The following is a 14,037-nucleotide window of genomic DNA, read 5'->3' on the forward strand; positions in this document are numbered from 1 at the left end:
ATTAAGTCATTGAGAACTATACTAAAAATCGTAAATACTGTTACGGTACACACCCGTTCAAAAATGTTCGCACTTTCAATAAGTAATTTCTCGAAAATAAGGCAATGGAGCTCTTTCCTACTTTGTGAAAGTATTTTATTTGTTCCCCCTTACATTAAGGAAAATTGAATAAATAACTCAGTGAACATTTCACAAAGTTCCCTCGTCAAATAAAAATGTTTAAAATTTTCGATTGAAGTTTCTCCTACGTTTACTTCCAGAAGAATAAAAAATCTTAGGATCATATCACTCAAACAAAATACCACAAAGATAATGGAGAGGAAAAACACTGACGATAACGTAAAATTATGTAAAGAGCATATCAGTATCGTTATCCAAAAGTCGAGAAATATAAACATTCTGAAACAATGCAATCCAATTTCTTCCACCATTCAATAACTCGCGCATTCCTCGCTGTTGAAAACAAACCCAACTCTCTCATTTTCTCGCCTCGGCTTCTCAGCCACGCTATTACTAGTCCTTCGATATCAGCGCGTTATCGGCGTGAAACGCTCGGTATCTCGTTCAGCCGGATCCAATCAAGACATTTCTATCGATGTTCTCTCTGTAGGTGGAGAATCGAGATCCCTGGCGAGGCTAGAGAAGGAAACTGACAGCCTTGAACGACCTCCTATCGCAGAGTCAGCGCCGAAGGCGTCCCAGAAGCCAGGCTAGCATTATCCAGAGACGCGTGCGCGTTTCACGCGCGTATGCACGCCCGTCGACGGAGATATCGGCGAGGAAGTTTATGGTGGTTGTCAATAGCCCGCGAGACGCGGAAGTACTTTTACTGTGAGGGCCTATGACCTCTATCCTGTCCTGGCGATTGTTTCGACTTCTAGGGAACCTTCCTCTCGAACATTTTTAGACTCACGGGCACTATTGCTTCTGCATAAATATCGCGCACAGTAATTTATATGCATAAGATACTCCGCTCTACGCGCCAGGGATAACACTGAGCAGTCGATCATCCGTACAGGAAAGATGAAAAAATTGCAAAGTGTGCTTCCTATTCTCCAGCTCGTTATCAGCTATTAAGCTCGAAACGGTTATAATTAACGCCCCATGGTTTAAATCTCGTAACCGCGATTTGCCCCCGTCGCTCGATTAAATACCGACCGCGTAGAATTCTATGACGCTGCTTTATCATTAGGATGCGTGCAGGGAAGTCTTCTGCACCGAAAAACGCGCCCATAGCACTCGGTTTCTTCTTTATCGCAACGTGGCGGAGGCTCGAATTAATTGCCGAGTATGAACAGCTAAGACGCCTCGGCTCGATAATAACTGAAAAATAATATTCAACCGAGGGCTCGCTATCGTAGCGGCTGCGTTGCTTCGGGCAGCAATGCTATTATCTTGCAACGCATTCACCCATGCCGAGGAGAATCTGTGGAGTTTATGGTGGTTGTCAAGGTAGGTGAATGCTGCGCGAAACGCAGGTCTCTTTAGCTGAAGCTTTCTTCCTCAGCTGATGCTTACAATTCCTTCGTTATTTTGAAGTACTGTGGCGTAAATAAGGTGGGGAAGGCAAGAAACTTATAAAACAGAAGAGAAACGATTATGGCGTTTAGGTTCGATGGACACGAGTGATATTTTGACAGAGAGATTTTGACGCACGATCTTGTTGCATTGATATATTTGTCTTCGTTATTTGTGATTGGAAAAACAGAGAAAAACATGTGTGGACTTATATGATAAATTATAAACTCGATTGAAGTCGCTTGCAATTCTCTTCCATTCGTTTCTTAGTCTTGTAGAGCCACGATTTTTTGGAACCCACTTAAATACTTCTGCGCCCGTTTCAAGTACAACCCTCTTGAGCTACTATCTGTTTCAGTCAGCTCCAACTCGCTCGAACTCTTCGAATTCTGTTTCATGACTGCACTAGGTGATCAACAGAGAAACTGGTCCCTTTATCTAGCTACGTGTTCCATTCCCCCGTGCTTTATAAATCGCAGTTTCATTAATGACTTTATGCCGGTCGTATCGTTTCATCTAACTGGCCATTGAGTCACTCTCATAAACCGATCGATGTACCAAACGCCAGTAGAATATGCGAGGGCGACGATGCATACACATTCATCGATGACTCCCAGCCGGTCACCTATCCCTTTTTTCCCTCTGTAACAACCTCGGTTATTTTCCCGTGCTCTCGCGTAACGTTACATCTAGCAATTTAGTTGTAACCAGTGTTATCGCCTTAGCGCGTTCAGGATTTCTAACTTTATTAGTTGATGAATTTAGATAGCGATAACGGTGGATCGGCAGATATGACAACGGTCCGTAGCCAACGAGAGGACGGCTCGTACTGCATCGTGTTCCCCAGATACTTACGATAGCGATAATTGCGGTAATCGTTAAACGTTGTATGCGCTCGCGAAAAGATTGCACGAGCTCTCTTAAACGACTTTCCTTGATTTCATGCCCCGTCCACGGTCCATCTCGATACGCAGGCCACCGAGAAAATTACTAATACCAGAAAATTACGAAAGGGGGCAGCTCCCCCTCTGTCTCTCCTTCTCTCCTTCGCTCCCTCCCTCAGCGGAGTAAAAGAAGTTAAACACGAGACGATTTACGTTAACGTCCCGCCGGCTTCCACGAAATCCGCACCTCGAGGTCCTTTTTTCCCTCCCCGTATCCTGCACTCCTGGTTTTACGAGCAAGAAGGAGCGGCTGCAGACCGGCAACAGGTAACCGCGTGCGCGCGCGACCCGATCGCGTGTGTACGCGCGCTGACGAAAAAGGAGGAAACGAGGCGGACGTCGGTGGTAGCGGGTGATACCACCCATTTCCGGCAGCCCTCAGGCCATCGGGTATCGACGGACACTCGCGAGTACGAGCTGCGTGCCGCGCTCCAACGTTTAAACTCCATTCCTTCTTTCGCTTTCTACAGGGTGTCGTGGAAGTATGATACGGGAGATGAGTAATTTCGTGTCGCTTTGTGAAAAGAGGGTAAACAGCGGGGAGAATATTTCTCTGATAGCTTGCTTGTTGGTTATAGAGGTATTTATAAAAGCTTATTTATAAATTCAAGGTATGTTATGAATTAATAAAGTGGAGGATTAGGAAACATATCGCAAGTTATTACGTGTTTATAAAAATGTATTCAGAACTGAAGATGATGGCAAGTTTATGTGTTAAAATATATTCCATAGAGTAATATGAAGATTAAGTTTTTAAATTGGGATGATCTTCTCGAGTGCAATGTGAAGTTAATCCTTTGTATTCTGAAGCGTTTTAAATGAGAGTATGTTATATGGGTTCTAACAAATATAGCCTTCGATATTTTAAGAGGTGGTAGGAGATTCAAATTTGCAGCACAAAATGTCTTGTGACATACTTAGCGACCGATCTGCCTTCATTTTGCAATAATAATGCCTTAAAATTGACATGCTTATATGTTAAACTAACAATAAGATGATTCTGTAATTTTACAAATGTATTGAAAAACAGAAATAGAGCAAGAAAGGCTTAATACATTTTGTTATATCTCTTATAGTTTATCTTTTATAGGGCTATAAAAATCCACGATCCATTTCCTACGAACATTTCGCATTTTTAAAGCTTTGTAAAAGTTAAACCATAAGAGATACAACAAAATGTATTAAGATTTTTTTGTTCTATTTCTGTTTTTCAATACATCTGTAAAATTACAAAATCCTGTGATAGTTAGTTTAGCATATAGGAATGTTAACTTTAAAACATGTGCTTCAATTTGGATCTCCTACTACCCCTTATAATATAGAAAACTATATTTGTCACGCTCTGTATATAATTATACAAAAGTCAAATTTACCAATATACACAATATTGAGAATGTACACACAAAACTATAAATTAACACACATATTCCAGAAAATTTTCAAGTAGGCAAGTATCTTTATACCTATAGGATCTTGAAAGACAGGTGTTAGTAATTTTAAGAGGTAATTCTATATGCTAAAATAAGACGAAAATGAAGATAGACGAAATTGCGTTTCAGGCTTCGTTTCCGAGTTATTAATTGTAGAGGAAACGCCCAAAATGCGCGTGAAATATGTCTGACTCGGGACTTATTCTACTGGCTTCGCTGTGTCTGATCTGGCTAATGTGCACCGGCAGTAGAATAAGTCCCAAGTCAGGAGCATTTCACGGGAATTTAAGACGTTTTTGCAACAATTAATTACTCGAAGCTCCAAACGTAATACCATCATTTCTTATTTTTGTCTTATTTTAACACGTACACGGAAAAATACGTTAAACTGGAATTATTGAACTCTCTTACAGAATTTACAAAAGTACTCTACTAACAGGTTTGAGTTTAATACAATCAGTATTAAACTCAAGTCGACTTTGTAAATTTAATAAACGTCAACAGAAAATAGCTCATGATTATATATTTAACCTGAAGTTGGCTCTGTTACACAAAAATATATTTCTAATGAGTAGATTTTAATGGAGTCATTGACGTCACCCATAAACCAACACGTAGAGGGGACATTAATCGGTGACCAGAATTTGAGGCAATGCAGTCGTAATCGACTGTCCGTCTAGCCAAGACACGAGTTCCAAGAACTGCAATTGCGCCAGGTGATAAGCGTTCTCTTCCGACTTTGCGGTCGCGGTTCTCTGGACACCAAGGCCAAAGGCATCAGCTCCAGGACGGGATAGGATATGTTCCCACGTGAAGGAAGTCGACCACCTCGCGTTCGGTTGCCTATTAGCAATTATCTACCTACGAGAGTTGATTTTAGCGCGAATCAAATGCTTCTGTCTTCATTAACATGTGTTATCTCATTACGACTTCGTGGTGGAAGAATGTTTTATGCATAACCATTTTTGAAAATACTAAGCCGTAGACTTGATTAATTTTTTGATTAACTAGTACATTTATGAGTTAAAGTGAACTAATAATAAACTATAATAAACACCCATATTTTATATGAAACGATTTTGTAACGAGTAATAACGAAGGCGTGGGAACACTGTCCTCTAAAAATATATTGAGATAAACCCCTCGAGCTGATACCTACAGCGAACACCTACACCTCAGCGATCGCTGTTCTTAACTCACGAAATGATTGCCTCAGATGTTGCGCCACCCGACAGGAACCGATATTTTGAAGCTAATGATACATCTGACGTAACACGAATTTATAAGAACAATCTTTATCAACAAGATTTCTATAAAAGCTTTATCTAGTCAAATACTAAGTACAGATTTTCCCTTCTCAAATTGTAAACCCATGCCCTTATTTTGAACTGACCATCCCGCGAATCAGGCGATCAGTCTACCCCAAATTCTCGAACAGGTGTTACCCTTTCAAGCTTCGTCAATCTTCAGCAAATTACACATAGAAGTGTAAACTCGAAGGAGTGGCAGGTCGAAAACAATCCGCGTGTCGCGACCTCTCGAAGCCCCCGAGGGCCACGTCGCGGCAGGTGCTAGTGGGTCCTCCGTTTCGAGCCCTCGGGCTCCTTTCTCGTCCCCACCATCTTCGACTCCCGGCGACTCGTTCGGCATACTCGTTTGATCACCGCCGCTCAAGACTCTCCTCCAGGTACGTCGGGACGATAATTATTATCCTTGCGTAACCGCCCTCGGGGCGAGATATACGTGTGCTCTGGCTGTACACTCCCGAGAATGAATATTTGATCGTATGACGGCTCGTTGTGTTGGGGGAAGTTGAAGAAACAGGGCGGAAGTGTCGAGAAATTAAGGTTTCGCAAGATACAGATAGCCTACCATCTTGGCGAAACGGCGGTGTTGGTTGACAAATCTAATCTAGATGGAATTTAGATGGAAGGTATTTACGTAAGATTATTATACATATCGCACATGTACTTTAAAAGTGACGCAAGTAAAAAAAAAGTGATTTCTGAATTACAGTTATAAATTAGTTTAGTAAATGCACCTCCATGCATTATAAAAAAATTACTAATTAAAGATCAAAATTACAGAATTTATTCAAAAACCTCTTCCAATTATAAATGACTATTTACTTAAATAATAACAAGGAAATCGTTTAACACGAATAACACATAACTATTTCTTAGGCTAATTATTCAAGTAAGATAACTTTCATTAAATAAAACTACTCTTTATATCAATATAATGTAGGTATTTAATAAATAATAAACATACTTTGTTGTGTTGTGTCACTTTTGTAATATATGTACGATATGTTCTAGTGTGTATTAGTATCAATAAAAGGGGTCGATTCATTTCAATTAATTAGAAGTGAAATTAAATGGAAAGTCTAATTGAGTGAAAGTCCCCTGGATTTTTATATTGTGGGTCATGAGGTGTCGGATTTCGACCTGTATTCATTAACTCAATGTTACGAGCACCGAGGAAATATTTTTCAATCAAATTCTTCTGTACTATATGGTGTGGGTAAAATTTGTCCAATCTTTTTGTATCCCATATTAATACTGATATAACAAAAATCCATCTTAGTACACAGAGGGAAATTTTAAGCTGAAGTTAATGAAGTCTCTTGTAGAATTTACAAAAGCACTCTAACAAGCCTGAGTTTAATAGAATCAGTAAGAATCGACTTTGTAACTGTAATAAACCTGCCCTCGCTGTAATCAAGCTACGTTTGTTAATTTTACAAAGGTCTATAACAAATCCAACAAAACTCTACCCTACATAAATCTACTTAGAAGACTCTCACAAGATCTGTATGACCATTTTATTCCGTGTATCCTTGATTTAATTATGTTCTCGCTTTATTTTCTTGTTAATCTTGAACTTCCTCAACACTCTCCACGAAAACAACTGTTGGATTCCCAGGAATAATTAACTTGTATGTTAACTACAACATGCTTTATTGCAACAGTGCGTACAGTTCGACAGTCAACCAAAATCTGCCTATCTCACCGAAGGCAAGCATCGGACCCTCTTGAGAGGGTAGGTGGTGGTGGAAACTCTGTAGGCCTCTTGAAATGGGTTTATGGGTTTTTCCATGGTTGTGCTTGTAAGGAAAAGCAAGGTTGCCACACGAATTATCAAGCTGAGAAATGCTAGGTTTCCAACACAACGAAACGTGAAGTTTGATTAACAGAAATCTTATTTGCGTGATTACTAGGGGCAGGCAGTACTAAATTCATGGGGATCGACTGAAACAAAAAGAGAACAGGGTTTCCCATCCCCCATTAGCTCGTCCTACGACTTCCTCGTTTTCGTAGCAGGGAATTTATGCCCGATTACCCGGGGCGATCTACATACCGAATCGTTGGGGCGATAATGTATTCGATCAGTAGGTATATTAACGATACTTTATTGCTCGACGGCGCAATGCCCGCCCATACGTGTCCGCTCGCGCGCGCGCGTCCACCGAAGCGGATCAGAATTCTTGGATTTCCTCGTGGAACATCGTGTATCCGTTGCATCACACGCGAGATACAAGGAAAAATAACGACGCGCGCTAAACGCCCTGTTCCGGGTCAGCTGGCGCGAGCCGGATCGAAGAACACGGTGGTACTACACGCCCAAGACGTTTCTATTCGCGAAATTTCCCGATCGGTAGCGTTTTATTGGGTGAAATAAATTGGCATGACTTTTTCCTGGAATATTGAAACAGTTATTCACCACTAGCTAATTAAACGCAATATCTAGTCAATATCGGTGTACTGTATTATAAGGTGTTTCGAAACTCGTGGTCTCTGAAAGTAAATTACACTAAAAGGAAATAGGATATTTGACAGAAGAAACTGAAAACTCGAGCTGTGACGTTGCTAACACTTGTTTAAAAGAGTAAAATATTCTGAGCCCAAATCTGACTAGTTTCTCTAGTCTTTAAAGCAAAACTGTGACTCTTAAAAAGAAACTAAGATAGAAACCTGTTTGCTGTATAGAAAAATTGAAGTTTTTAGCATGAAAGAACGTAAAAGCTGAGGAAAGTTTTCCCTCAAGGGAAAAAATGATCGTGACAGCTGGCTCGATACATTGTACGCTTTTTCCAGTCGCGATTGGCGCACTCGCAGTTATCGTAACTGATATAATCAGGTTTGGAAGCCGGTCGAAATTGCGCCGACGTAAAAACTGGATCCCCCTTCGCGTGTATCTGTCAAAACAGATTTTTTTATCGATCGATCTACCTTGCCGGGTAGCTAGGCTGCCGGAGCGCGAATCGATATATCACTTGACGCCTTCGGGTCAGAAGGCGTAGCAGCTCCGAGGACCTGAGATGGTCCGACGATATCGGTTTTCGTTTCACGCGACTGTGGCTCTTTCCCTGACATTGTAACACGTGCACCGAATCCTACGTGTGCGAGGCCCTGCAAATCTTAATATCCGCTCGAACTAATTAAAGGCTAAACGATGTCACCCGCGGCGATCCTCCATCCTGTATTCTAATGAGGGAACGCCAGCTTCCTCTGTTACCGCGCTCGAGTTTCTTAATACATAATTTAACATCCGGGGGATCTCCTGTCACAAGCTCGAGATACATACTGATCTTGATGTGGTAGTCCTCGTCAATGAGCACCGTATTAATTTAATATCGGTGACCAACGTCGAATCCATTATTCAATAATCTAGTTGCTGGTGGCGGAGAAAAACACGCAGAGAAATTATTCGTTTATATCAGGGAGTGAGCTACAAGATATTAGAGGTATGAAATACCTCATTTCTGCGCATTCCAAGTCAGTTTCAGTTCTTATTAATTCAGTGCTAATTGTTGTTAATTCCTTGTTAAATATGAAACTTAAAAATTGTAAAAATACTCACAACTAGTAGGTAGATACATCTGAATTTGCATGGGCGAAATGAAATAACAAACTACTCCTCAGCAGATTAGATTTAAAAATTTTGAAGGTTTCAAATTATCCAGTTTCCTCCATGTCTAAATACCAAAACAAATTTTCTCTCGCTTGAAGTACACAAAATAAAGCATCAACTATATACAGAATATTATCAGTCACTACTGAAGTAAAGAAAGACCAAAAAACCTTTCCTCACATCGTGCAATCCCCAGTGCGATGATAAACTGAAAGAACAAAGTTACTCCGTTTAGACGTTCGTAGACTCGAACGAGCGGAGGAAAGGAGGCAAGAAGAAAAATGCAGCCACCGAGTCCGCGAACTGCTACTTCATTCCGCCGAGCACGCGACGCGCAGAGAAAGAAGTCGACGCACCCAGGAAGTACGCAACAGGGAGAGAAAAACTGGCGATCCGCCGTCACCCGTACCCCGCGAAATAAGGCAGCAAAGTGGGCAGGGGACTACAAACGGCACCGGTGTCCTGCGCCTTTTAATTTTCGACGTCCAGCTTGCCCGTCGCTAACACCGAGTCGACCCACTTACTTAGCCTCGTCCTTTCTGACGTCCGTTGTCACGTCTTCGCGGCGTCGATCGATCACCGACGGCCACACCTGCAGCTCCGCCAGCGAAAACGAACATTGCGAAATCGCATGCAACCCTTCCCCTGGGCTGCATCTGCGCTTGCTGTGGGTAAAAGAGAAATAGAGTCGTGATCCATTCAGAGGAGAGGGGAGAATTCACTGTTTGTAGTTTTCACCTTAGGATAGTAGGAAATATTAGTTGTGAGTAGACTGCGGATCTTTATGCGTGCACGGGAAATTTCAATATGCAAAATAGTGCGGTGTGTGTAAAAAGTGATATGCAAAAATGTACAAAATATCGGAACGTAAATATACTTTATAGTATTTGAAGATTGAAGCAGACTCTTAATTGGATTACACTTGTCTACATGTGTTTATAAAAGTAGAATTTTGCAGAAACATCTGTAGTCTAGCTGTAGAGTTAGGTCTACACCAGCGAACAATTGATGAACAGACAGTTCGCGAACTCTGGTGTATTCGCACCTTAAGATTGACCTATACATGTACATGAGTTCACCAGTAAAATAGTGTTAAATACTGAAGATATTCTCCGATTGTAAGTACTTAATGTTCATTCAACAAGTTTATATAAAAGTTAACTCTTTGAACATTAAACTCCTAAAAAGATGCTGTGGCCCTGGGCTCCTGAGCAATTTTTAACATAACATAAAAAATAATAATGGTTATTTATTGCATGAAACATAATGTAGTAGGTATAATATTAATGAAGGTTTTTCGATTGACAATCAACTAGAGCCACAGAATTTCTCCAAATAAAATCACCCTCATATCTCCCCTATAACAATACTGTCTACCAAAAAACTCGACTTTCCCGCCAATTCAATGCTCACCAATAACAATACCCTTCTGCTCCCGCAACAATTACTCCATCACCTCTCCAAGCATCTCTGCTCCACCAAACGACTTCCTAAACGAATCCCGAGAGCCAGCAGGCGGACAACCAAACGCGCGCCGCAAGACAAAACGACGAAATCGATCGCAGCCGACGAGAGTCACGCATCTGTTTCCCTCTGCGCGTCCGTGAGATCCTCTCCCCTGGATGTCAGGAAGCCGCGTCAAATTTGCACGGCGGCCACAGCGCAGCGTTTCACGGTCCTCAAACGACGTTCACGTAGAGCCGCGGTGAGCATAATCGGTCGGTTAGCCGTGGACCCCGCGTTTTCGCATTCCGCGAGCCGAGCCGCAGCCTCGTTCCCGCGGGTGCCGAGCGGGGCCCACGTAGGTGGGCGTGTGGGGGCCTCCGAATGTCCTGATATCGACGCATAGAGGGGCCCTCGTGCCACGGGAGACCGAGGTGTGGACAGGGACCGATCTACACGGGAATACGATGGGGCCCCCATAACGAGAGAGCGTGTAACGCCCACGCGATCGCTCTGGTATCCGCACTTCTACACGCGGGGCTCATACATGATCCAGCTCGTCCTCCCATTTCCACCTCTGCCTAGCCCCCTCCCCCTGTCCCGTCCCCCTGCACGCCGTGGACGATGATGAAGAGCAACCTCCGCTCGGGGAGATCCATTCTAACGAACGCTGCCCGCTGGATTTATGTCGCCGTTTATCAAGCGTCCCGATGAAAACGTAAGCCTCTACGAATAGAGGGAGGCCGCCGGTGCGCCTGGATTCCGACGAGAAAGCTGTTGATACCCCTGTATTCTGCCGTTGTGTTATTATTCCTGGAACACCGGGGACCGGTAACTTGGTAGCCGTCTTACGGGTTCCGTCGTGTTCCTGCTGCTCTCTGCGCGACGCCTCTCCATGCGATTTCTGACGCATCGACTAACAATGAGTGCGCGAGGAAACTGGTACCTAGTGTGGACTGATGTGCCAGATGCTCTTTGGAGATTTGATTTAAATTTGGTTGAGCGGTGCTTTAATGCTGTCGAAAACTCGTTCGATTTCGTCTGTGTAGTTCCATGCATCTGTGGTTGCGAGGCAAAACGGGAAAATTAAGTCACGTGCTTTTAATTTTGAGATGTTGGTGTTTAAAGTTTTGAGCCTCAATAGTGTTTTATGGACTTATGTCTTTTTGAACCCTTATTGTTAAATAAAAAAATTGTTTCAATACCCTTTGCTTTTTTAAAAATGGAAATTGTATTAGATTAATTAAGACCGTAATTGGAATTTTTTGAAAATGTGACATAGGTCGTTTTGCCTTACAGCTACAGACATATGAATGCTGGTAGAGGTATTTAAAATTAGTGTTATTTGGACTTAAGGTAAATAATGATGATGATCGATCCTATACTTGTACGCTTAAGATGTCAAATGTTCCAGTAGGTAAACAATCTAAAACTGTATGTCCTGATACTTTAATTATAAAGTCCCAGTATCTGAGGATATTTTCTGACAGTAGATTTATTTTTAATTAGGTTACATAATACTTTAGAATTGAAGCCTAAAATTGAACAAAATTAACGTAAGTGTTTAGGTATTGGACATGTTTAACTACTGGGACATTTACCTTACGTGCTCAAAATTAAATGAATTGTTTCTCAGTCGATACAAAATTTGGAAATTTTCAAATTTTTCAAGAGACAAGTATAAAAAGTTTTTAAATATTTAAATATTCAAATTTTCAAATCTCAAATTTTTGAATATTTAAATATTTAAACAGATACTAATTCAAATGTTCAAAAAAAATATTCAAATAATAAGTATTAATTCAAATTATGAAAAATGAATTTTAAAAAACCCATTTCGAAATTTTCCCAATATGAAATTATGACTTCCTGCTTCTGTTGCATGTTGATAATGTTACATTATCAGTCTTGTAATCGCAGAAAATATACCGACTCATTGCAGACGGACAACGATTTAAGAACCCCCTTTTAAAATCTCATATAAAAATGTACATCGATTCCATATTTGACTGAGGATGCAACTCGACGACCAGGAAGCTCGTCGGTAGAGAGAATTCGCAGCAGGAGTGCTTGCCATATCGTATGGAAGTTGCACCATGTCGGGACGAACAACAAAATTCGCAACATCGTTGCGTGGTAGGCGTATCAGCAATATAAATCACCCACATACTTGTCTTCCTGGTACAATGAGGACGCGTTGCAGTGAACGCGAGCGGGCCAAGATTTATGCAGTTGTTTGGGGACAGATAAGATGAAATCGATGTGCAACAGTTATGCCATTTTTCAACGAGTACCTCTTTCCATAACTGTGCAGCCAAATTTTGTCTCATTAACAACTTTTGAGACCGAAGACGCTATTAACAAAAATTATCGTGACTCAATAGTCTTTGTGTCGAGAGTCTAGCCACAGTCTCTATCAGCGACCAGCCAATGTGTCATAACACATGAATTCATATCGTTTCGATCTACCATAATCACGCGATGTCACGGCTGAATGATTGCATCCTATATAAATTACGTAATAACAAAGTAAGCTGGTCTATCCGTCTAGCGGAGATAAATAACACCAAATTTGCTTTTATCGTGAGTCACAGTCGAGGCAGATAGGCTATGTCGAATGGGAAAGTGCAACGTAACGTAATCAGCCGCGAGTTCCACGCTTTTCTTCGTTGAATGCAAAATGAAGACGTATGAAGGGTGGAATGAGAGCCGACGAGGCCTCTGGGCTTCTAATAGGTTAAACTTCGCGTGGTAACCACGGCTAGAGGGTAACAGCTATCTACTGTACTTACGTGCCCGACCACGAAGAGAAATTGGAAACCGTCCCACGGGTTTGCGTCGCTACAGTTCATAGGAGCCATGTTGGTATACGATTTAGAAGCCTGTAATTATTAAATAATTTAGAAAGTAGAAAAAATTTAAGAAAAATAAAATTAAGACGTTTAGAATTCATTAAAAATATACTGATTATATCTATAATATATTTAAGAAAATGGTACCTGCAAGTTTTGCGACGTTATTAAAAATATTGATTAAAAAATAGCGAAATGAATAAGCCACTAAGAAAATCTACACAGTAAAAGTTTGATGAAATTGTTGTCTGAGATTATCGCTAAAATTGCCCTGACCCACATATAGATTATGAGTATATACTGCAGACTTTTATGCGAAAATCGAATTTACTTAGATAGACTTTAAGAAACAGAATCTAAGTGCAATCATATTTCTTTTTTTAAATATATCATAGTGCCTACTTTATGTTTGATATTTCATATATTCTTGAATATAGCGTGCATATTGTACTATTTTAAACATTTAAATTTTCTCTAAATACATAAAAATCCCCAGTCTAGTTATTAGACCATCAACGACTATCCAGATACATTGCATTACCTCATTAAAAACAAAGTTAATGACATCTCTACTAACGCATTTTTTTCCTTACTTCTTCAATAACGTAATCCTAAACCAGCCTTCAATTGATCTCAAAAATAAAACTCTTTCGACTCCGAACCAATAGCCTCCCTTCAAATACCACTGTAGAACATGCATACAATATCTAACAATAGATCAGTAACGAGTAACTAATTAGATGCATCTTTCAGAAGCTAACGATTAATACACCAACAAAGTGTTGTTGCATAAAGCCGAAGCCAGTCTTGGTTGCCTGACCATCGACGAGGGTATAGAAGTTGCTCCACAGGTTTCCGCCGATTTCCGTCGATTCATCCCGCCACGATCACGTGTATACACCATCATCGCGCTGCTGTTGCGTAATTGCAGCTTCC

General features: G+C 41.0%; 1 protein-coding gene across 1 annotated transcript in view; it reads right to left on the reverse strand.

The window, feature by feature from the left end:
- Positions 1–13,050: 13,050 nt before the first annotated feature.
- LOC143188342 (uncharacterized) overlaps positions 13,051–14,037 on the reverse strand; it is a 54,175-nt gene continuing 53,188 nt past the window's right edge. The window contains exon 4 of the mRNA XM_076392550.1: positions 13,051–13,131. Within this exon, the coding sequence (XP_076248665.1) occupies positions 13,098–13,131 (34 nt within the window). The 3' untranslated portion in view covers positions 13,051–13,097. The remainder of the gene's footprint in view (positions 13,132–14,037) is intronic.

Source organism: Calliopsis andreniformis, chromosome 2, assembly GCF_051401765.1.
Source record: "Calliopsis andreniformis isolate RMS-2024a chromosome 2, iyCalAndr_principal, whole genome shotgun sequence".
Taxonomy (NCBI): Eukaryota; Metazoa; Arthropoda; class Insecta; order Hymenoptera; family Andrenidae; genus Calliopsis; species Calliopsis andreniformis.